The 23,715-nt window shown below is 50.2% G+C and overlaps 1 protein-coding gene across 1 annotated transcript in view; it reads right to left on the reverse strand.

Annotated features, from left to right (window-relative positions):
- Window positions 1–9,286: 9,286 nt before the first annotated feature.
- pdlim2 (PDZ and LIM domain 2 (mystique)) overlaps window positions 9,287–23,715 on the reverse strand; it is a 38,223-nt gene continuing 23,794 nt past the window's right edge. Inside the window, exons 3-9 of the mRNA XM_072266790.1 lie at window positions 23,601–23,661; window positions 22,982–23,112; window positions 20,270–20,348; window positions 15,996–16,153; window positions 13,610–13,755; window positions 13,406–13,502; window positions 9,287–9,562 (exon numbers count right to left, since the gene is read on the reverse strand). Coding sequence (XP_072122891.1) covers window positions 9,394–9,562; window positions 13,406–13,502; window positions 13,610–13,755; window positions 15,996–16,153; window positions 20,270–20,348; window positions 22,982–23,112; window positions 23,601–23,661 — 841 coding nt within the window. The 3' untranslated portion in view covers window positions 9,287–9,393. The remainder of the gene's footprint in view (window positions 9,563–13,405; window positions 13,503–13,609; window positions 13,756–15,995; window positions 16,154–20,269; window positions 20,349–22,981; window positions 23,113–23,600; window positions 23,662–23,715) is intronic.

Genomic DNA, 23,715 nt, shown 5'->3' on the forward strand with positions numbered 1-23,715 from the left:
ATGGCTGGAATCTCCAGAAACATTTTGGAAGGCACAGGATACATACATGACAAAGAGGAAGAAATATTCTAAAGACAGGGTGACTCAACCAGGGCTAACAAGGGAAGTCAAAACCAATATACAAGCCAAAGTGAGGGCATATAATAGAGCAAAAATTAGTGGGAAGTTAGAGCATTGGATTTTAAAAAACAACAGAAGGCAACTAAAAAGTCATTTAGAAGGTAAACATGGAATTTGAAAGTAAGCTAGCCAATAATACTAAAGATGATGCCAAAAGTTTCTTTAGGTACATAAAGTGTTAAAGAGAGGCAAGAGTAGATGCCGGACCACTGGAAAACGATGCTGGAGAGGTAGCAATGGGGGACAAGGAAATGGCGGATGAACTGACTAAGTATTTTGCATCAGTCTTCACTGTGGAAGACACAGGTTTGGGAAGTTCTAGGTATGGTGGAAGTTCCAGGTTACAAGGGTCATGAAGTATGTGAGGTTACCCTAACTAGAGAGGTTTCTGGGAATATGAAAGGTTTGAAGGTAGATAAGTCACCTAGACCAGATGATTTACACCCGAGTTCTGAAAGAGGTAGCTGAAGAGATTGTGGAGGCATTAGTAATGACCTTTCAAGTACCACTGGATTCTGGAATGGAGCAACGTATGCAAAATGCTGGAGGAACTCAGCAGGCCAGGCAGCATCTATGAAAAAGAGTACAGTCAGTGTTTCAGGCAGAAACCTTTCAGCTGGACTGGAGAAAAAAAGCTAAGGAGAAGATTTGAAAGGTGGGGAGGGGAGAGAGAAACACCAGGTGATAGGTGAAACCGGGAGGGGGAGGGATAAAGTAAAGAGCTGGAAAGTTAATTGGTGAAAGAGACAGAAGGCCGTGGAAGAAGGAAAGTGGGGAGGAGCACCAGAGGGAGGTGCTGGGCAGGCAAGGAGATAAGGTGAGAGAGGAAAAAGGGGATGGGAAATGGTGAAGGAATGGGGGTGGGGGGCATTACTGGAAATTAGAGAAATCAATGCCCATGCCATCAGGTTGGAGGCTACCCAAACAGAATACAAGGTTGACTCCTCCCACTTCCTTCAGACAAAAGGGGTAGCCATGGGCACTCACATGGGTCCCAGCTATGCCTGCCTGTTTGTCGGCTACGTGGAACAGTCAATGTTCCAAGTCTACACTGGAGATCATCCTGCACTTTTCCTACGCTACATCAAAGACTGCATTGGTGCTGCTTCCTGCACCCATGTTGAACTCATTGACTTCATCCACTTTGCCTCCAACTTCCACCCTGCCCTCAAATTCACCTGGTCCGTTTCCAATACCTCCCTTCCCTTTCTCGATCTCACTGTCTCTACCTCTGGAGACAGCTTATCCACTGATATCTATTATAAACCCACGGACTCTCACAGCTACCTGGACTATACTTCGTCCCTCTCTGTTACTTGTAAAAACACCATCCCCATCTCTAAGTTCCTCTGTCTCCACCGCATCTGCTCTCAGGATGAGGTTTTTCATTCTAGAACAAAGGAGATGTCCTCCTCCTTCAAAGAAAGGGAATTCCTTCTTCCATCATCAATGCTGCCCTCAACGGCATCTCTTCCATTTCAAACACATCTGCTCTTACCCCATCTTCCCGCCACACTACCAGGGATAGGGTTCCTCTTGTCCTCACCTACCACCCCACCAGCCTCCACAACCAGCACCTAATTCTCCGAAACTACTGCCACCTCCAACTGGATCCCACCACCAAACACATCTGCCCTCCCCCCACTTTCTGCTTTCCACAATGATCACTCTCTACGCCACTCCCTTATCTATTCGTCCCTCCCTGCAAGTGTGTAAATGTAAGAGGGGACTATGTTGAGAAATAAATGCGCTAGGTTTTCTAAAATTAACTCCTTCTACCTCAGGCCACGAACTTATCAGTCACCCCTCGCATATCATATTCTGTCCACCTTTTGTTATACAAGAAAGTTATTTACAACAACTTTAAAAACCAGCATTTTGAGTGAGACAGCAATGTATGTTTTTTGTTCTAGAAATGCTGATTTAGCTAGAAAGACATCGCAAGGCACAGGAGATGTCATGGGCATCCACTGTAACCAAGGAAGACCCCCGTTTGTGGAGCTTGTCCGTCCCACTGAATCCGGACTTCCAAGGTCCAGAGTGTAGAGCTGACCCAGTGCAAGGGCTTTTCCATGTTACAAACTCTCCCACTTTCTCAACTTGCCCTGTCACATGCACGGATCACTGTCGGTCACTGTACTTTAGGGTGCTTTGTTGCTTCCTACCAAGCTCCTGTTGGCAGGGATGTAATGCCGAGGCTTCATAAGGCATTGGTCAAGCCACACTTGGAGTAGTGGGGGGCAGTATTGAACCCCATATCGGAGAAAAGATGTGTTGGTATTGGAGAGGGTCCAGAGGAAGTTGACAAGAATGATTCCAGGAATTAAAGGATTAACATGAGGAGTATTTGATGGCTTTGGTACTTGCTGAAGTTTAGAAGAATGTGAGGGTTTCTCTCACTGAAACCTATCAAATATTGAAAGGCCTCGAATAGAGTGGATGTGGAGAGGATGTTTCCTGCAGTGGGGGAGTTTAGGACCAGAGGCACAGCCTCAGAATACAAGCACATCCATTTAGAACAGAGATGAGGCAAATGTTGTTTAGGCAGAGGATGGTGAATCTACGTAATTTAAAGCCACAGACAGCCGTGGAGGCCAAATCATTGGGTATATTTAAGGTGGAGGTTAATAAGTTCTTGATTAGTCAGGGCATCAAAGGTTACCGGGAGAAGGCAGGAGAATGGGGTTGAGAGGGAAAATAAATCAGTCATGATAGAATGGTGGAGCAGACTCAATGGGCCAAATGGCCTAATTCTACTCCTATGTCTTATAATCTTATGGTTTTTCAGAACTAAACACCTTGTGTCAGCTGCCTGCCAATTCTGTCTGAAATCCATTACTATCCAGAAGTCTTAGAGACATACAGCCTGGAAACAAGCCTGTGTTGACCATCACACCAGTCCTACATTAACTGTATTTTTTTTAAAATTCACACCCTATTCCATCAACCCCTCCCAAGTTCTCCCACTCAGAGCAATGTACAGTCAGGGCAATTTCTAACCGCTAATTACCTCCCAACTCATCTCTTTGGGCTGTGGGAGAAAACCGAGCTGTCTGAGGAAACTTAGTCACAGTGAGAATATGCACAGTACACAGGCAGCAGCTGAGGTGGGGATGGAAACTGGGTCTCCATTGCTGCACCTCCACATCTGCTAATAATTCACAACATGTCCAAGTTGGGTGTTCTGTGTGATCTTGGAAATTATGACTTGTAGATCTATTTGATGCACATTAAGCAAAGTATCAAATTCCTGGGTAACTCCATGATATATCCTCCTACTTTGAAAAACAAACTACTCTTGGAAGTGCACACTCTAATTATTTTATTTACTTATTTATTGAGACACAGCATGCAACAGACCCTCCTGGTCCTTTGAGCCAAGCCGCCCAGCAAACTGCTGATTTAACCCTTGCCTATTCAGAGGACAATTTGTGACTGATTAACCTACCAACCAGTCTGACTTTGGACTGTGAAAGGAAACCGGAGCACCCACACGGTCAGGGGCAGAACGTACAAACTCCTTGCAAGCAAAGGCAGGACTTGTGCCCGAGCTCAGTTAATTGAACATCCAAGCAAATAGCAGTGCTTTAAATTAGGTAAATTAATAGACTGCTACTCCCATACACATTTAATTGTTCCAGAAAGCCCGAGTACTCGACAGCAGATGAGGTGAGGTCTCTGTTGTGAAGCAGGACAATAGGAAGTATTTATGAACTTGGGCAAGATGCTTTACAAACTCCAGATCAGCTCAGTCACAGCAGCTTCCACTTGCCAATCTGTCTGCGGCCACGGTCACAACAATTGAATAATACCATGTGCAGTATTAATCGATTTGTGGCTAAATTTGCCGATGATACAAAGATAGGTGGAGGAGCGAGTAGTGTTGAGCAGGGGTCCCCAACCTTTTTTGCACTGCGGACCGGTTTCATATTGACAATATTCTTGCAGACCGGCTGACCGAGGTGGGGGGGGGGGGGGGGGGGAGGGGGTGGTTGCCAACGGACAAGAGTAGCAGTCAAATACGTTGCGTTTACCCCAAAAAAAGACTACAATGACCATAAAGCCTTGCGCTGGCACCAGTGCGCATGCGTGACTTGCACGTCTGATTTTTTTTACAAATCGTTTTTGGTGATGCTGTTCGCGCGGTGGGGGGGGGGGTAAGGGGGTAGTTAGTCACGACCGGAATATCGGTGATAAGTGGCTAATACACTCAATTTTGTTTCTAAAAAGGTTTATCTAATGAATTTAATATCAAACACACAGCGCATATTTTCCTCGCATGAATATAGTGATAAGTCAATTATCAGGGGAGGACAGGGGAGCTTGAAGTAAGTATTGAACGAACTCCCAGTAGAAGTGGCAGAAGCAGGTTCGATATTATCATTTAAAGTTAAATTGGATCGGTATATGGACAGGAAAGGAATGGAGGGTTATGGGCTGAGTGCAGGTCGGTGGGACTAGGTGAGAGTAGCGTGCGGCACGGACTAGAAGGGCAGAGATGGCCTGTTTCCGTGCTATAATTGTTATATGGTTATATAAGTAAGTCCATAGCATCATAACATTTTAAGTAACGTTTGGATATTAAACACACAGCACATATTTTCCCCGTATGAACACTTAAAATCATTGCAACACACCAATATCGCTGAATCAGTGGGAGCCCTGGGCTTGTTTCCCTGCAACAAGACGGTCCCATCGAGGGGTGACGGGAGACAGCGATACTCGAAGGGGGTTCCTTATGTCCGGTCTATTCTGCAATTTAGTTTTTGTTACATTCATCGCAGTGAGATGTTGGAAATGGAAGCAATGTTTTCAGTGCTTCAGTGGCTATCTCAGGATATTCACTCTTGATTTTGATCCAGAATGCCAGCAGAGATGTTATGTCAAACATACTTTTCAGCCCGCTGTCATTTGCAAGCTTGAGGAGTTGATCTCCTTCCCACGCTGACATGGATGATGCGCGCGTAATGATCTCGCGTGCGTTCCAGCTCAGCAGTGGGCGTGACAGAATGAGGAAAGGTGCAGCTGACTCATATCACCTAATCATATCGTTTCCTCGCGGCCCGGTAGCACTTGCCTTGTGGCCCGGTACCAGTCCGCGGCCCGGTGGTTGGGGACCGCTGGTGTTGAGGAAACAGAGAACCTGCAGGGGAATGGGCAAAGAGGTGCCAAATGAAATACAATGTTGAAAAGTGTGTGGTCAAGCACTTTGGTGGAAGAAATAAACAGGCAGACTATTACTTAGATGGGGACAGAATTCAAAATGCAGAGATGCAAAGGGACTTGGGAGTCCTTGTGCAGGATACCCTAAAGGTTAACCTCCAGGTAGAGTCGGTTGCGAAGGCGGCAAATGCAATGTTGGCATTTATTTCTAGAAGTATAGAATATAAGAGCAGGGATGTGATGTTGAGGCTCTATAAGGCACTTATGAGACCACACTTGGAGTATTGTGTGCAGTTTTGGGCTCCTTATTTTAGAAAGGGTATACTGACATTGGAGAGGGTTCAAATAAGATTCACAAGGATGATTCCAGGATTGAAAGGGTTACTGTATGAGGAATGTCTGGCAGCTCTTGGCTATATTCCCTGGAGTTCAGGAGAATGAGGAGAACACATAGAAACATTCCCAATGTTAAAAGGCCTGAACAGATTAGATATGGCGAAGTTATTTCCCACGGTAGGGGATTCTAGGACAAGAGGACACAACTTCAGGATTGAAGGATGTCCTTTTAGAAGTGAGATGTGGAGAAGTTACTTTGTCAGAGGGTGGTAAATCTGTGGAATTTGTTGCCACAGGTGGCTGTGGAGGTTAAGTCATTGGGTGTATTTAAGGCAGAGATTGATAGGTTCTTGATTAGCCAGGGAATTAAAGAGTATGGGGAGGAGGCAGGGGAGTGGGGATGACTGGAAGAATTGGCGGAGCAGACTCGATGGGCCAAATGGCCTGCCTCTGCTCCCAAATTTTATGGGCTTCCTTCTGACTATTTGACAGCCGTCCAGATTCAATGCTAAGTTCTTCAACTGTAGAACCATCTGCAAGTCATCAAACTGATGTTTTTTGTTAAACGTTGTCCTCCATGTTAAACCTGAATCTCAGGTTTTCCTTTCCTTCCCTTTGACCTTTCAAAGGAAACGTTGACCTTTCCTTTCAGCCTACGGATGCCCTCAACCAACTGAATTCAAAGTTCAAGTAAATTTATTATCAAAGAATATACATGTCACCATATATAACCCCGAGATTCATTTTCTTGCAGGCATGCTCAATAAATCTATAGAATAATAACCATAATAGAATCAATGGAAGACCGCACCAATGTTTGAATCATTTCTCCAATTTGGTTTTCAAAGTTCAAAGTACATTTATTATCAAAGTTTGTGTACCATATAGACCCTTGAGATTCATCTCCTTACTGGCAGCCACAAAACAAGAAACTCGGAAGAGCCCATTAATAAAAGACCAACAAACGCTCAATGTGCAGAGAGAGAGAGAAACAAATAGTGCAAGCAATGAAAGTAGGCAGATAGCATTTAGAACAAAAGTGAGCCTGCAGACATGACGCCCGGAGCAGCCTCCATCTCTGTGCAGTGTCGAGCAGTGAGCCGAACTGGCCTGATCCTCACCTTTGGTCCTGACAGCCTGCCATCCAGCCCAGCACTTAAATTGTCTGAACTTTGGCTTGTTCTTCACTCTAGGACCAGGGCCCTGTTGCATTGAGCCACTTTGGGCCTGGACCCCCCTGCCACACTTCGGCCCATACCCGATCTTCCCAAACCGACCCGGTGATCAAACCTCACTCTCTGTTTGGGTGGATGGATTCCAAATCTGCCTCTCTACCCCCCACCCACTCTGATTCTACCCCACTCCACTCATCCCGACTTCATTCTGAATCTGCCTCGACCTCACTCCGATTCTGCACCACTCCGCTCGTCCCGACTTCATTCTGAATCTGCCTCGACCTCACTCCGATTCTGCAGCACTCCACTCGTCCCGACTTCATTCTGAATCTGCCTCGACCTCACTCCGATTCTGCAGCACTCCGCTCGTCCCGACTTCATTCTGAATCTGCCTCGACCTCACTCCGATTCTGCACCACTCCGCTCGTCCCGACTTCATTCTGAATCTGCCTCGACCTCACTCCGATTCTGCACCACTCCGCTCGTCCCGACTTCATTCTGAATCTGCCTCGACCTCACTCCGATTCTGCAGCACTCCGCTCGTCCCGACTTCATTCTGAATCTGCCTCGACCTCACTCCGATTCTGCAGCACTCCGCTCGTCCCGACTTCATTCTGAATCTGCCTCGACCTCACTCCGATTCTGCACCACTCCGCTCGTCCCGACTTCATTCTGAATCTGCTTCGACCTCACTCCGATTCTGCAGCACTCCACTCGTCCCGACTTCATTCTGAATCTGCCTCGACCTCACTCCGATTCTGCAGCACTCCGCTCGTCCCGACTTCATTCTGAATCTGCCTCGACCTCACTCCGATTCTGCAGCACTCCACTCGTCCCGACTTCATTCTGAATCTGCCTCGACCTCACTCCGATTCTGCACCACTCCGCTCGTCCCGACTTCATTCTGAATCTGCCTCGACCTCACTCCGATTCTGCACCACTCCGCTCGTCCCGACTTCATTCTGAATCTGCCTCAAACTCACCCCAACTTCACCTCGCACCCACAATCTTCGACCCTTAACCCAGCCCCACCTTTGCTTGCGGTAATCATTTACCATATTTTTCCTGTTAATAACACTTTATGTAATAAAGTATTTAGTTGTATTTCAGTTTGTTAACTGCCAATAAGCTGTACCCCGCCTTCAGCAGCATCATCTTACGCCGGAGTAACGACAGAGAAGAGACCAAAAAGGACATCCTTGTGTGGAAATGCAAGAAATGGGCACGGTCCTTAATGAATTTCCTCTCTGGTTTTACCATGGAGAAAGACAAGACGAATTCAGAACTAGGGGTGGCCTTAGAGATGCTCTGCATTATGGCAAATATGCTGCAGGGTGTCTTAAAATGTACGAAGGCAGGTCATAATAAGGTGTATCTAAGAACAATGTAGGAGACTACACAAATTACATCTCCCTTGGCCAAGATTTGCATCTTAAGGTACCGGAAGACTGGAGGGTTGCGAATGTTGTGCATTATTTAAGAAGGGGAGCAAAAGAAAACCTATGAACTAGAGACCAGTATGTCGATCATGTGTGGGTTGGCAAGTTACTGAAGAGGAGTCCAAGAAACAAGATACAAGCATACCTGGAAATACTGGGGCTGATTAAGGGTAGTCAGCATAGCTTTGTAAGCAGGAGATCCCATCCTACAAACTTGAGTTTTTATTAAAATGATGATATGGCCAAGAAAAAGATGAGGACAGGGCTGCAGACCTTGTCTATGTGGACTTGAGAAAGCCTTTGATAAGGTTGGACATGGTAGGCTGCTCTGGAAGCTTAGATCATATGCACATGATTGGCTTAATGGCATTACACACGAGCTGATGCTGGAGAGTTGTTTTACAGACTGAAGGCCAGTAACGTGGTGTCTGATACCAGAGGGCATGTATTGAAGATAGGCGGGGGGAGGTGGGGGTAGGTCCAAGGGGGATGTGAGGGGCAAGTATTTTTACTCAGAGTGGTGGATGCCTGGAATGCTCTGCCTGGTGTGGTGGTAGAGGCAAATATATTGAAGGCTTTTAAGGGACGTTTGGATAGGGACATGGATGTAAGGAAGATGGAGGGATATGGACATGGTGTAGGTAGGAGGGAATAGTGTTTGGGTGTTTTTGATTTGCTTTTTAGCTGGGTCAGTACAACATTGTGGGCCGAATGGCCTGTTCCTGTCATGTACTATTCTATGTTCTATGATCCCTAGAGGCTGGTGCTGGGCCCATTGTCATTTGTCATGCAGAAATATACCTTCCCTGTAGTAACAAAATGATACTTTTGTAACAAAATGGAACCTGTGTAGTACCATAGTGCTTCGCTGATAGCGTTCACACATCATCATGCGACAAATCCCGAGTCCTTGACAGACTGCAGAAAGGCAACTGGAACAATGCCAAGGACACTGATTAAGTCGACAAACAGAATGCACCCTGCCCTGGGGATGAAAACAGTAACATTCCGGATAAGGATAAGGCAGGGCAGAAGAGAGAATCATCCACAAACTGCTATTTCTTTCTTTTAATTATTCACTCTATACATTACAAGGATCTGCGTTGTGCTGATTTTTATGGTCTTAGAGGTCAGGTTTGTGTTGGTCCCGAGCGACTGGGTCACGAGCTTCCCTCAGTAGCTTGGTATCTCTCCCGTGCATGCTTCTCGCAATACATCGTGTCATTGACCCAGAAGTGGCCTCTCATGCCAAGGTTCAGGCCACAGTCAGCGCAGGCATAGCATTCGTGGTGACGATAACACCCATCCCGGATTTTCACCGCTTCCGTTCTGCAACAGACAGTAGGGCAACAGAGCATGAGACACCCTCCACACACACCGACAGAGACCGTCCACCCCCCCCCCAACACACACACACCGACAGAGACCATCCAACCCCACCACACACACACACACACACACCGACAGAGACCGTCCACCCCCCCCACACACACACACCGACAGAGACCATCCACCCCCCCACACACACACACCGACAGAGACCGTCCACCCCCACACACACCGACAGCGACCATCCACCCCCCACACACACACCGACAGAGACCGTCCACCCCCACACACACCGACAGAGACCGTCCACCCCCGCCACACACACACCGACAGAGACCGTCCACCCCCCCCACACACACACACCGACAGAGACCGTCCACCACCACACACACCGACAGAGACCGTCCACCCCCCACACACACACTGACAGAGACCGTCCAACCCCCCACACATACCGACAGAGACCGTTCACCCCCACACACCGACAGACACCGTCCACCCCCCCCACACACACCGACAGAGACCGTCCACCCCCACACACCGACAGACACCGTCCACCCCCACACACACCGACAGAGACCGTCCACCCCCCCACACACACACACCGACAGAGACCGTCCACCCCCCCCCACACACACACACACCGACAGAGACCGTCCAACCCCACCACACACACACACACCGACAGAGACCGTCCACCCCCCCCACACACACACTGACAGAGACCGTCCACTCCCACCACACACACCGACAGAGACCGTCCACCCCCACCACACACACCGACAGAGACCGTCCACCCCCACCACACACACACCGACAGAGACCGTCCACCCCCCCACACACACCGACAGAGACCGTCCACCCCCTCCACACACACCGACAGAGACCGTCCAACCCCACCACACACACACACCGACAGAGACCGTCCACCCCCCCCACACACACACACCGACAGAGACTGCGTCCACCCCCTCACACACACCGACAGAGACCGTCCACCCCCTCACGCACACTGACAGAGACCCATAGAGACCACGTCCACCCCCTCACACACACCGACAGAGACCGTCCACCTCCCACACACACACCGACAGAGACCGTCCACCCTCCTCACACACACACCGACAGAGACCGTCCACCCCCCCACACACACACCGACAGAGACCGTCCACCCCCCCCCACACACACACCGACAGAGACCGTCCACACCCCCACACACCGACAGAGACCGCCCACCCCCCCACACACACCGACAGAGACCGTCCACCCTCCTCACACACAGATACCGTCCACCCCCCACACACACACACCGACAGAGACCGTCCACCCCCCCACACACACACACCGACAGAGACCGTCCACCCCCCCCACACACACACACCGACAGAGACCGTCCAACCCCCCACACACACCGACAGAGACCGTCCACCCCCACACACCGACAGACACCGTCCACCCCCACACACACCGACAGAGACCGTCCACCCCCACACACCGACAGACACCGTCCACCCCCACACACACCGACAGAGACCGTCCACCCCCCCACACACATACCGACAGACACCGTCCACCCCCATACACACCGACAGAGACCGTCCACCCCCCACACACACACCGACAGAGACCGCGTCCACCCCCACACACACCGACAGAGACTGTCCACCCCCTCACGCACACTGACAGAGACCCATAGAGACCACGTCCACCCCCTCACACACACCGACAGAGACCGTCCACCTCCCACACACACACCGACAGAGACCGTCCAACCCCACCACACACACACACCGACAGAGACCGTCCAACCCCCCTCCCACACACCGACAGAGACCGTCCAACCCCCCTCCCACACACCGACAGAGACCGTCCACCCCTCCACACACACACCGACAGAGACCGTCCAACCCCACCACACACACCAACAGAGACCGTCCACCCCCTCACACACGCCAACAGAGACTGCGTCCACCCCCACCACACACACCGACAGACACCGTCCACCCCCTCACACACACCGACAGACACCGTCCACCCCCTCACACACACCAACAGAGACCGTCCACCCCCTCACACACACCGACAGAGACCCATAGAGATCGCGTCCACCCCCTCACACACACCGACAGAGACCGTCCACCCCCTCACACACACCGACAGAGACCCATAGAGACCGCGTCCACCCCCTCACACCCACCGACAGAGACCGTTCACCTCCCACACACACACCGACAGAGACCGTCCACCCCCCCAACACACACACACCGACAGAGACCGTCCAACCCCACCACACGCACACACCGACAGAGACCGTCCACCCCCCCACACACACACCGACAGAGACCGTCCAACCCCACCACACACACCAACAGAGACCGTCCACCCCCTCACACACACCGACAGAGACCCATAGAGACCGCGTCCACCCCCTCACACACACCGACAGAGACCGTCCACCTCCCACACACACACCGACAGAGACCGTCCACCCCCCCAACACACACACACCGACAGAGACCGTCCAACCCCACCACACGCACACACCGACAGAGACCGTCCAACCCCACTCCAACACACACACCGACAGAGACCGTCCAGCCCCCCCACACACCGACAGAGACCGTCCAACCCCACCACACACACTGACAGAGACCGTCCAACCCCACCACACACACCAACAGAGACCGTCACCCCCTCACACACACCGACAGAGACCGTCCACCCCCTCACACACGCCAACAGAGACTGCGTCCACCCCCTCACACACACCGACAGAGACCCATAGAGACCGCGTCCACCCCCTCACACACACCGACAGAGACCGTCCACCCCCACCACACACACCAACAGAGACCGTCCACCCCCTCACACACGCCAACAGAGACTGCGTCCACCCCCTCACACACACCGACAGACACTGTCCACCCCCTCACACACACCAACAGAGACCGTCCACCCCCTCACACACACCGACAGAGACCCATAGAGACCGCGTCCACCCCCTCACACACACCGACAGAGACCGTCCACCTCCCACACACACACCGACAGAGACCGTCCACCCCCCCAACACACACACACCGACAGAGACCGTCCAACCCCACCACACGCACACACCGACAGAGACCGTCCAACCCCCCTCCAACACACACACCGACAGAGACCGTCCAGCCCCCCCACACACCGACAGAGACCGTCCACCCCCCCAACACACACACACCGACAGAGACCGTCCAACCCCACCACACGCACACACCGACAGAGACCGTCCACCCCCTCACACACGCCAACAGAGACTGCGTCCACCCCCTCACACACACCGACAGAGACCGTCCACCCCCTCACACACGCCAAGAGAGACTGCGTCCACCCCCTCACACACACCGACAGAGACCGTCCACCCCCCCAACACACACACACCGACAGAGACCGTCCACCCCCTCACACACACCGACAGAGACCCATAGAGACCGCGTCCACCCCCTCACACACACCAACAGAGACCGTCCACCCCCTCACCCCAGACCGATTGAGAATTGTGCCCTGCCAAGGGGTGGAGTGTGGGGAGGGTGGAACGTGTTGTCAGTGTGGGGTTGATACAAAGCCATGGGGAAAGGGTTGGGGAACGTTTCGAATGGTGAGAGACGGACAGGGACAGGATGAAATGGACGAGAGAAGCAGTTTAGGGCTGTGGGAAAGGACAGGGCAGAGGAATTGGTTGGGACAGGTCCAGGGTGAACGGCAGGGTGAAGTTAGATGGAGCGAGGGACTGCAACTTTAAGCACAAGTCGCAGACCCCACCCTTTGTGGAACTCTAATGGATAACGCTGCCTGGGTACTCACACAATGCTGGAGCTGCACTTCTCACACACGTGGTACCTGGCCATGCCAAAGCGTGGGGCAGAGGGTGACAGTCTGCCCGGAAACTGAGCCGCGGCCGCTGAAAGGGGAACAGAGGATGAACAGTCAGCCAGGCCAGCCACAAACCCCCCCCCCACCAGCTCGTCCCCGGTACCCTGGCCACGCACCCCGCTGGGGCCAGCTCACCTTCCTGGTCGGTGTCGAGCGCCTCCTGAAGCTGCCGGAAGCGAGCAGACTGGCGAGGTGGCTCCTTTGCTGTGCGGTTTTCCTGAAGCATCTTATACACCTCGGAGTCTTTGTCGATCCGATTGACTGGCCGGTGCTCTGTGGTTCTTAGGGGACCAGGGAGAAAAACAGGCTAAAGAGCAACCAGCAGACACTGTGTCCTCTTGTGCGGGTGTAGGAGACAGCTAGGACAGTCTTGCCTCAGATGGTCAAAACTGACTGACGCTACAGCCCCCGTGTAGAGTCACAGAGAGCTACACCACTGAAACAGGCCATTCAGCACATCTAGTCTGTGCTGAACTGTCATTCTGCCCACTTCCACTGCAACCATACCCCTCTTATCCATGTACCCATCCAAACTCCTCTGAAATGTTGCCATCGAATACTGTACACATCCAACACTTCTGCTGGGTGCTCGTTCCACACTCTCATCACCCTCTGAGTGAAGGAAGTTCCCTGTAAATATTTCACCTTTCACCCATACCCTATGACCTCTAGTTTGAGTCTCACCCAACTTCAGCGGAAAAAGTCTGCTTGCATTTACTCTATTTATACCGCTCATAATTTTGTATACTTCCATCAAATCTCCCCTCATTCTCCTAAGGTCCAGGGAATGAAGTCTGAACCTATTCAACCCACTCGCTCTAACTCATGTCCTCAAGTCCTGGTAAATTTTCCCTGCACTCTTTCAGGGGCATTCCCAAGCTCAAAGTTCAGTTCCAGCCCTGATCCGTACGCCCTCCCCAACTTTTAACCAACTCCAAGATCAATCCAACCCTCCCCTCCCACATAGTCCTCCATTTTTCTTTCATCCATGTGCCTATTAAGATCTCTGAAATGTCCCTAATGTATCTGGCACCAACTTTGGCAGTGCATTCCATGCACCCATCACTCTTTAAAAAAAAATTTCCCTCCAACACCCCTCCCCCCCAATATTTTCCACCCATCTGCTTAAATTATGCCCCATCGTAATAGCCACTTCTGCCCAGGGAAAAAGGCTGTCCACAATCGATCATGTTGTACACCTCTATCAAGTCACCTCACATCCTCCTTCATTTTAAAGAGAAAAGCCCTAGCTCACTCAACCTATCCCCATGAGACATGCTTTCTAATCCAAGCAGCGTCCTGGTAAATCTCCTCTGTACCCTCTCTCAAGCTTTATGTCCGTTCGCTGTGCTGAGTCGTATGGTGTATGCGATCATGGTCTTTCCATGGCCATGATTGTTCTCAGCAAACCTCTCTGAAGAAGTGGTTTGCCATTGCCACCTTCTGGGCAGTGTCTTTACAAGATGGGTGACCCCAGCCATTATCAATACACTTCAGAGATTGTCTGCCTGGTGTCAGTGCTCACATAACCAGGAATTGTGATCTGTACCAGCTGCTCATATAAGCATCCACCACCTGCTCCCATGGCTTCACGTCACCATGATCGGGGGCTAAACAGGTGCTACATCTTGTCCAAGGGTGACCTGCAGGCTAGCGGAGGGAAGGAGCACCTTTAACCTCCTTTTGTGGAGACGTATCTCCGCCTGGCCACCCCAAAGCTTCTACATCCCTTCTGTATTGGGGCAACCAGAGCAGAACACTACTATCCAAACGTTGTGACTTTACATAACCTTAAGGTAAGAGAGGGAAAGCTTTAAAGTTAAAGTATTTGTTATTTCGTGCCTGGGGAGAAAAGGTCTGTTTGTCTACCCCTCTCATACTTCTCTAAACTTCTATCAGGTCTCCCAATACATAACTTTGCACACTTGCCAGGAATTGGACGGCTTCTGGTTCCAACAGATACTCTGGACCAGGTCTGGGTTCCCAACCTGGGGTCCGTGAACCCCTCGGTTAATGGTAGGGCTCCAAGGCATAAACATTCTGGGAAACCCTGCTCCAGAGAGACTCACAATCCTCAAAAAATCATAGGGCACAGGAGCAGAATTAGGCCATTCAGCCTATCAAGTCTGTTCCACCATTCTATTATGGCTGACGTATTTTCTCTCCCAACCCCATTCTCCTGCAGTCTCCCTATGACCCTCGACACCCTGACTAGCCAAGGGTCTAGCAACCTCCATTTTAAATATACCAATGACTTGGCCTCCACAGCTGCCTGTGGCAGTGAATTCCACAGATTCACTGACACTCAATCACCATCCCAACATACACGTGTCCCTGGCCCGTTACTGCTGCCCGCTTTTGGGAAAAATAGTCACCCTTCAAAGCTACAATTTCCATCCATTCCCCCCTCCCCCGGTTCATCGGTCCTGTCCATGGGAGGGTTAACACGACATGAATGTCGTGTCACCCACAAGTACGAAGTAAAGGGGGGGGGGTGAATCCGCACAGTGACATCACGTACCCCTGGCTCACTGACACCGGGCTGGGCGAGAGTGACCTGGCAACAGGACCCCTCAACTCTCGGGGGCTGGACTCTGCTGAACGGGTCAGCCTGGGGTCAGGCTGGGAGATGTGGGCGGGCGACAGGCTCCTCCGCTGTCCGGGACCTGACGAGACATCCTGGAAAACAAGGAGGGATATGTTTAAGAGAAGTTTGCACAGGTACGTGGAGGGTAGGGGCATGGAGAGCTCTGGTCCTGGTGCAGTTCGATGGGAGTAGGCCACTTAAATGGTTTGGCATGGACTAGATTTGCTGAAGGGCCTGCTTATGTGCTGTACTTTTCTGTGACTATGACTCTGCTAATTGAGAACAGACTTCAGCACAAGAACATCTGCAGCTTACTGACAGAAACTCAAAAGTTTCAGCAGAGACATTCTGGATACAGAATTGGCAACTGGGTCAACGTCTCTGCAGCACAGGTAGGCCCAGGCCCAGTTGTCAGCCGTCTCTGCAGCACGGGTAGGCCCAGGCCCAGTTGTCAGCCGTCTCTGCAGCACGGGTAGGCCCAGGCCCAGTTGTCAGCACGGGTAGGCCCAGCCCAGTTGTCAGCCGTCTCTGCAGCACGGGTAGGCCCAGGCCCAGTTGTCAGCACGGGTAGGCCCAGCCCAGTTGTCAGCACGGGTAGGCCCAGCCCAGTTGTCCACCAGGTTGACTCTAATACTGACACCATTGACATATCAGACTCTGGGCCTGATTTCTTCCTGGGTATAAAGAGACACCTTGTCCCAGAAACCTTGCATCCATTCACTGAAGAAGAGTATTTGAGTTAGGAGACTGTTCCTACAGCTAAAACATTCATTCCAAGAGCTTTTGAAATGATACCACTGTACCAGCATCAACCACCTCTTCTGGCAGCTCCTTCCATTAACTCACCAGTCTTTGTATAAACATTGAAATTTTTCCACTCTCACCTAAAGTATGATGCTAGTTTTGGACTCTGCTACCCGGTGGGAAAGACTGACATTATCCAGCTTATCCGCCTTCATCATTTTCAACACCCCTGCACGGTCGGTCTTTCTCCTACATTTGTAGATGGTGCACACTGTGGCCGCAGTGTGACAGTAATGGTGAGAGAGTCTGGGAAGGTTGATGAGGAACTGGACTGCTTGGACCTAGATGTTGTTGAACTGCATCTAAGTCGGTCCTGCCCTCATCTAGGCAAGCGAAGAGTGTCCCATCACTCTCCTTGTGTCTTGAAGATAGGGTGAACAGTGTCAGGAGGCAAGTCACTCCCCACCAAATTGCCAGTGGCTACATTTCATCGGGGTCTGAGGAGATTTGGGATGTCATCCAGCTCACAGGCCTCTTCCATCACCGACTCGGATGACCCCAAATTTTCTCTCCCCTCTAACAATTTTATACAGAGGTACTATGGAGAGCATACTGACGGATCTGGTATGGAGGGGTTGCAAACTCATCCAACTCTATCATGGGCACTAGCCTCCCCAGCATCGAGGATATCTCCAAATGGCGATGCCTCAAGGAGGCAGCATCCGTTGTGAAGGACCCTCCATCATCTGCGACGTGCCCTCTTCTCATTACTACCTTAGAGGAGGTGGTACAGGAGCCTGAGGAGACACTCATCAATTCAGGAACAGCTCCTTCCTCTCCGCCATCAGAATTCTGAATGGACACTGAACCCATGAGCACTTCCCCAGTAGCTTGTTTATGTCACTGATAACAAACTTGAGTCCAATCCTGATTCTGCGTCCCCACCTTGTAGCCACCGTATCCTTACCGAGTCTCTGGTCAGCAGTCAAACACAGGATAGTTTGGTACCAACTCTGGCAGGAATGTCTTCAAACAAACAAACAAAAAAGTGGATTTGGCCCGATCCATCACAAGTAAAGCTCTCCTGACCATTGACAACATCCACACGAAACGTTGTTGCAGGAAAGCGGCGTCCGTCGCCAGGGACTCCCACCACATGCTCTCTTGTTGCTGCTGCCATCGGGGAGGTGGTACTGGAGCCTCAGGACCTACATTGCCAGGTTCAGGGTCAGTTATTACCCCTCAACCGTCAGGCTTGTGAATCAGAGGGAATAACTTCACTTGCCCCATCATTGAAATGTTCCCACAACCAAACGGACTCACTTTCAAAGATTTTTCATCTCGTACTTGATATTTATTGCCTACCTATTAACTATTATTTGTCTTTTATTATTTGCAATTTGTTGTCTTTTGCACACTGGTTGAACACACAAGTTGTGTGGTGTTCCATTGAATCTATTATAGTTATTATTCTATGATGGATTTATTGATTATGCCCACAAGATAATGAATCTCAGGGTTGTATACGGGGGCAAGTATGTACTGTGACAATACATTTACTTGAACTTTAAAAGTTTTGAGTCAGCAGTTACAGTTATTTATAGCTTGGTACGCAGCGTCAGTGAGACCTGCCACACATCAGCTTTTGCCTGAACATGCCCTGGGATGCTTCAATGTACACGTGACAAATAAAGCTATTCTTTATCTTTAGAATGGTTCAGCTTTATGTAAAAGAGCCACTTTGGCCAATTTTCCCCACCAGAGTGACATCTCCAGCTTTGCATACCTGGGGTGAATGATTTCATCATTAGCAGTGCACGAAATGGTTTAAAAGTTGGGCCAATAACTGTATCCACAAGTATTGACTGTAAACTCACAGAAGGACAGCTTTGTTATTGTTTCGACTCACCCCACCTCAACGCTCTGTGCTTCGCCCCCACCTCAGTGCCCCGAGCCCCGCTCTAGCTCAGTGTTCTGTACGTGTGTGCAAGGCAGGTTTCTCACTGTACCTTGTTATGTTGCAGTAATATACCAATATATTTACTGTAATGACCATTAAACACTTCAGCTGCTCTGCTGAGATTTAGAACACAAAACAGTACAGCACAGTACAGGCCCTGCGACCCATGACGTTATGCCAAGATCAATCTAATCCCTTCCCTCCCACATGGCCCTCCATTTTTCTAAGTGCCTATACAAGAGTCTCTTGTATATCCCTGAAGTATCTGCTTCTACCACCAACCCTTGTTTCATGCAGATATCACTGTAAAAACACCTGTACTTTCTTCCAATTGCATTAAAATTATGCCCCTGTATTATCCATTTCCACCCTGGGGAGAAAGTGCTGCCTTTCCACTCGATCAATGCCTCGTATCAACTTGTGCACCTCAATTCGAGTCACTGACTCATCAAATCAAATTCAATTATAATTCAACCGTACATGGATACAGTTGAATGAAACAGCCTTCCTCTGGGGCCAAGGTACAAAATATACACAGCACATTCAAAATAGCAAGCAAAAAAAAAAAAAGCAGTTATGCAAAAAAAGCACATATATAATCCAAGACTCTGAGTGAAATGTCTCGCAAATTGATGGCATAGTTCCTGGCAATCCAGCCTGCCATTCCACTGATTGAACACTAGATGGCAGCACTGATGGGACAGGCCAACCTCCAACCCTGCACGGATGCTACATTATACTACTTCCGGAGTCATAGGTTACTATAGCACAGAAGCAGGCCCTTCGGCCCATCTAATCCATGCTAAACTATTATCCTACTTAGTCCCATCAACCTGCATGGGATTAATGGTCACCTCTCATCCTCTGGAAGGTTGGCTCAGCAATTTAACTGCAGCCCTGTCCTGCTTCAATAGTGTGTGGGATCTTTAGGTGCACTGGGAGGTTCAGCGTAAGACATCTCGTGCAGCGCTGGGGGAACGCTGGCAGTGAAAGGGTCCAAGAGGAGGCGCTGACTACTCAGTCTAAACTTTTCTTAGGGGAGCTCAACTCCAGAGCCCTGGGCCCGATTTATCATTATGACACTGCCCTGTGTAATGTCACTATGCATGAACAGACCGCAATGCAACGTATTTACTGAGCAGAACAGGCCCTTCCAGCCTAACGAGCTGCACTGCCCAGCAACCCTATTTAACCCGAGCCTAATCAGCAGACCATTTACAATAACCAACCAAGCTACGAACCTGTACGTCTTTGGAATGTGACAGGAAACTGAAGCACCCAGGTGAAACCCACGAAATCACGGGGAGATCGTACAAATTCCTTACAGACAGCGCCAGAAGTTGACTCTGAACTCCGATACCCTGTGCTGCAATAGAATCGTGCTAACCACCTCATCACAGCCACAATATACTTCACTGGCACCTCGAGGGGGTCCCTTCTCCCCCGTCTGGTCAGACTCGTCACCCTCCCAACCCACCGCCATCCCAGCCCCTAGAAAACTCACCTTCACCTTCAGTGCCAGATCCACTGGGGATGGAGTCCTCTCGATTGGCCTCCACTGACTTGAGACTGGGGACACCGACCTGAAACATCGACAGGTACATGAGGAGTTAGTGATAAAAAACCAATGAACTGTGGAGGTTTGACACGGTGCTGCCTGGATGACAGAGCACAGGGCGCAGCAGCACAGCAGTTGGCATAACACTTTAAGGCCAGAGAAGGCACCCCTCCTTGCAGCTGACCCTTTAACCCAGCTCCTGCCAACGGCACGTGAACTGTGCACGTGATCAGCTCTGAATGTACACAGTCGTCACCCAAGTGCCCAACGCCTCAATGGTCAAGTGAATGAAGTCTTGCAGTAGCCCAGGAGTGGTATCCCCAGGCGCCAGTCCCAACGTCCAGCAAAGGAACAGAGCTTCACAGTTGTTGGGGCGGACGCAAGCAGACGTTCTCCACTGAGGTTGGGTGAGACTGGAGTTAGAAGTCATGGGCTCAGGATGAATGCTGGAATATTCCGGGGGAATCCGAGGCCAATTTTCATCAGTCACTGAAAGTAAGCATACAGGTACAGCAGGCAGTGAAGAAAGCTAATGGCATGCTGGCCTTTATAACAAGGGGAATTGAGTATAGGAGCAAAGAGGTCCTTCTGCAGTTGTACAGGGCCCTGGTGAGACCACACCTGGAGTATTGTGTACAGTTTTGGTCTCCAAATTTGAGGAAGAACATTCTTGCTATGGAGGTAGTGCAGCATAGGTTCACTGGGTTAATTCCAGGGATGGCAGGACTGTCATATGTTGAAAGATTGGAGCGACTGGGCTTGTATACACTGGAATTTAGAAGGATGAGAGGGGATCTGATTGAAACATATAAGATTATTAAGGGATTGGACACACTAGAGGCAGGAAACATGTTCCCGATGTTGGGGGAGTCCAGAACCAGAGGCCACAGTTTAAGAATAAGGGGTAGGCCATTTAGAACGGAGTTGAGGAAAAACTTTTTCACACAGGGGGTTGTGGTTCTGTGGAATGCTCTGCCTCAGAAGGCAGTGGAGGCCAATTCTCTGGATTCTTTCAAGAAAGGTTTAGATAGAGCTCTTAAAGATAGCGGAATCAAAGGTTATGGGGATAAGGCAGGAATGGGGTACTGATTGTGGATGATCAGCCATGATCACAGTGAATGGTGGTGCTGGCTCGAAGGGCCGAATGGCCTACTCCTGCACCTATTGTCTATTGTCTCTTGAAACTTCTTAACTCAGAGGGTGGTGTGAGTTCCCAGTGGAAGTAGTGGATGGGGGTTCAATAGTGACATTTAAGAGTTTGGATAGGTACATGGAGGGATTTGGAGGGATATGGTCTGGGTGCAGATACATTCAAGATTGTGACTGTCATGTCCGGTACACAAGTGTAAAGGAGTACGAAATAATTGTTACCTCAGATGCAATGCAGCCGTGATGGAATGGTGGAGCAGACTCAATGGGCTGGATGGCCTAATGTCCTATCTCAGACCAGATAAAATCTGCAGATGCTGGAAATCCGAGCCCTGAAACATCAACTGTACTCTTTTACTAGATGCTGCATGGCCTGCTGAGCTCCACCAGCATTTTGAGTGTATTGGTCCTACGTCTTATGGTTTTATTGTTTGCCTCATTTGCTCTTCTTAACCACGCCATCCCTCCTCACAACACAACGCCTTTCATAAATAAATATCCATTGGAACATTGAGTGGTCAGGAGGAGGACAGAGCTGGTGTGGATGGAGAAACATTTAGAAACATGGAGGGATTCAAGAACTAAAGTAAGACATTCAAAGCAGTGAGGTGCCCAGCCAGAGGCCAAATTAAATTAGTGTACCAAGATGGAAGGTCAGTACAATAGGTGGAACAGACACAATGGTGCCAAGTAAACAACCTCTCCCTCAACGTCGCAAAAACAAAGGAGCTGTTTGTGGACTACAGCAGGAATGGAGACAGGCTAGCCGCTATTGACATCAATGGATCTGGGGTTGAGAGGGTGAACAGCTTTAACTTTCTCGGCATAAACATCACTGAGGATCTCACGTGGTCTGTACATACCGGCTGAGTGGTGAAAAAGGCACAACAGCATCTCCTTCATTTCAGACAGTTGCAGAAGTTTGGCATGAGTCCCCAAATCCTAAGGACTTTCTACAGGGGCATAACTGAGAGCATCCTGACTGGCTGCATCACTGCCTGGTATGGGAACTGTACTTCCCTTAATCGCAGGACTCTGCAGAGAGTAGTGCGGACAGCCCAGTGCATCTGTAGATGTGAACTTCCCACTGTTCAGGACATTGACAAAGACAGGTGCGTGGGAACCCGAGTCACCACAAACTGTTCCAGCTGCTACCATCTGGGAAACGGTACCACAGTATAAAAGCCAGGACCAACAGGCTCTGGGACAGTTCCTTCCACCAGGCCATCAGACTGATTAGTTCACAGTGTTATAATGGTATTTCTATGTTATATTATCTGTCCTGTTGTACATACTATTTATTACAAATTACTATACATTGCACACTTAGACAGAGGCATAACGTAAAGATTTTTACTCATGTATGTGAAGGATGTAAGTAATAAAGTCAATTCAATTCAAACAGGGCCTGTTTAGATCTGGGGCTTGGCCAACCAAGCTGACGGAGGGAGGGCTCCTGAGGCCTGGCGGAGGGAGGGCTCCCGAGACCTGGCGGTCTTATGGACTCACCTCCAGCTCACGCCCTGAGATGCAGCTTGTAGTTCAGCTGTGGGAGATACGGCTGGGCTCCTGCTCGGACTTGACCTCCAGGATTGCTCCCTGGTGCTCTGGCTCTCATCCTCTCCCACATGAAGGACGGCCTGGTGAAGGTGAAGTACATGAGTTACCAATTTCATGTGAGGTTTCCCTCCTAGGAACACCTACTGCTCTGTTCACTGGAGGGGTAGTGGGCTGAGGGCTCAGTTCCAATCCTCAGATACCCTCTGTAATGTCCCAACCATTTCTTTCAGCAGTGGGGGCCGATGTATAAATAATGACCGCCCCCCCCCACCCAACTCACATTTCCAGCCAGTATAGTCAAGAACCCAACCCACTCAGTAGAATTATCCCTTCAACACCCTCTGGGACACTGACCTCGACCGCTGTCCTGGGTCACCAGGCTCCCTAGAGAGTCATCAGGCGCCCGAGAGAAACAAGGCTCAGGGGTCAGAGGCCATCGCGCCCAGTCACAGGAAGAGCACACCAGCCAATCAGCGCCTCGCTGGTGTAGACCCAGCCTCTCCCCAATAACCCCATAATAACACTCCCTCCCCCCCCACCTCTCAATACCCCTCCGCCACAGACTGACCTGGAATCTCTGTGCGACAAATGTGTCTGTGGGAGATCCATTGAGCGCGTTCGATTCTGGCCTGTGGCAAATGTAGGTCCGAGTCATGAGAAGGACATAACATTGGTGAGCTTCC

This window comes from Mobula birostris, chromosome 8 (assembly GCF_030028105.1).
Source record: "Mobula birostris isolate sMobBir1 chromosome 8, sMobBir1.hap1, whole genome shotgun sequence".
Classification (NCBI taxonomy): domain Eukaryota; kingdom Metazoa; phylum Chordata; class Chondrichthyes; order Myliobatiformes; family Myliobatidae; genus Mobula; species Mobula birostris.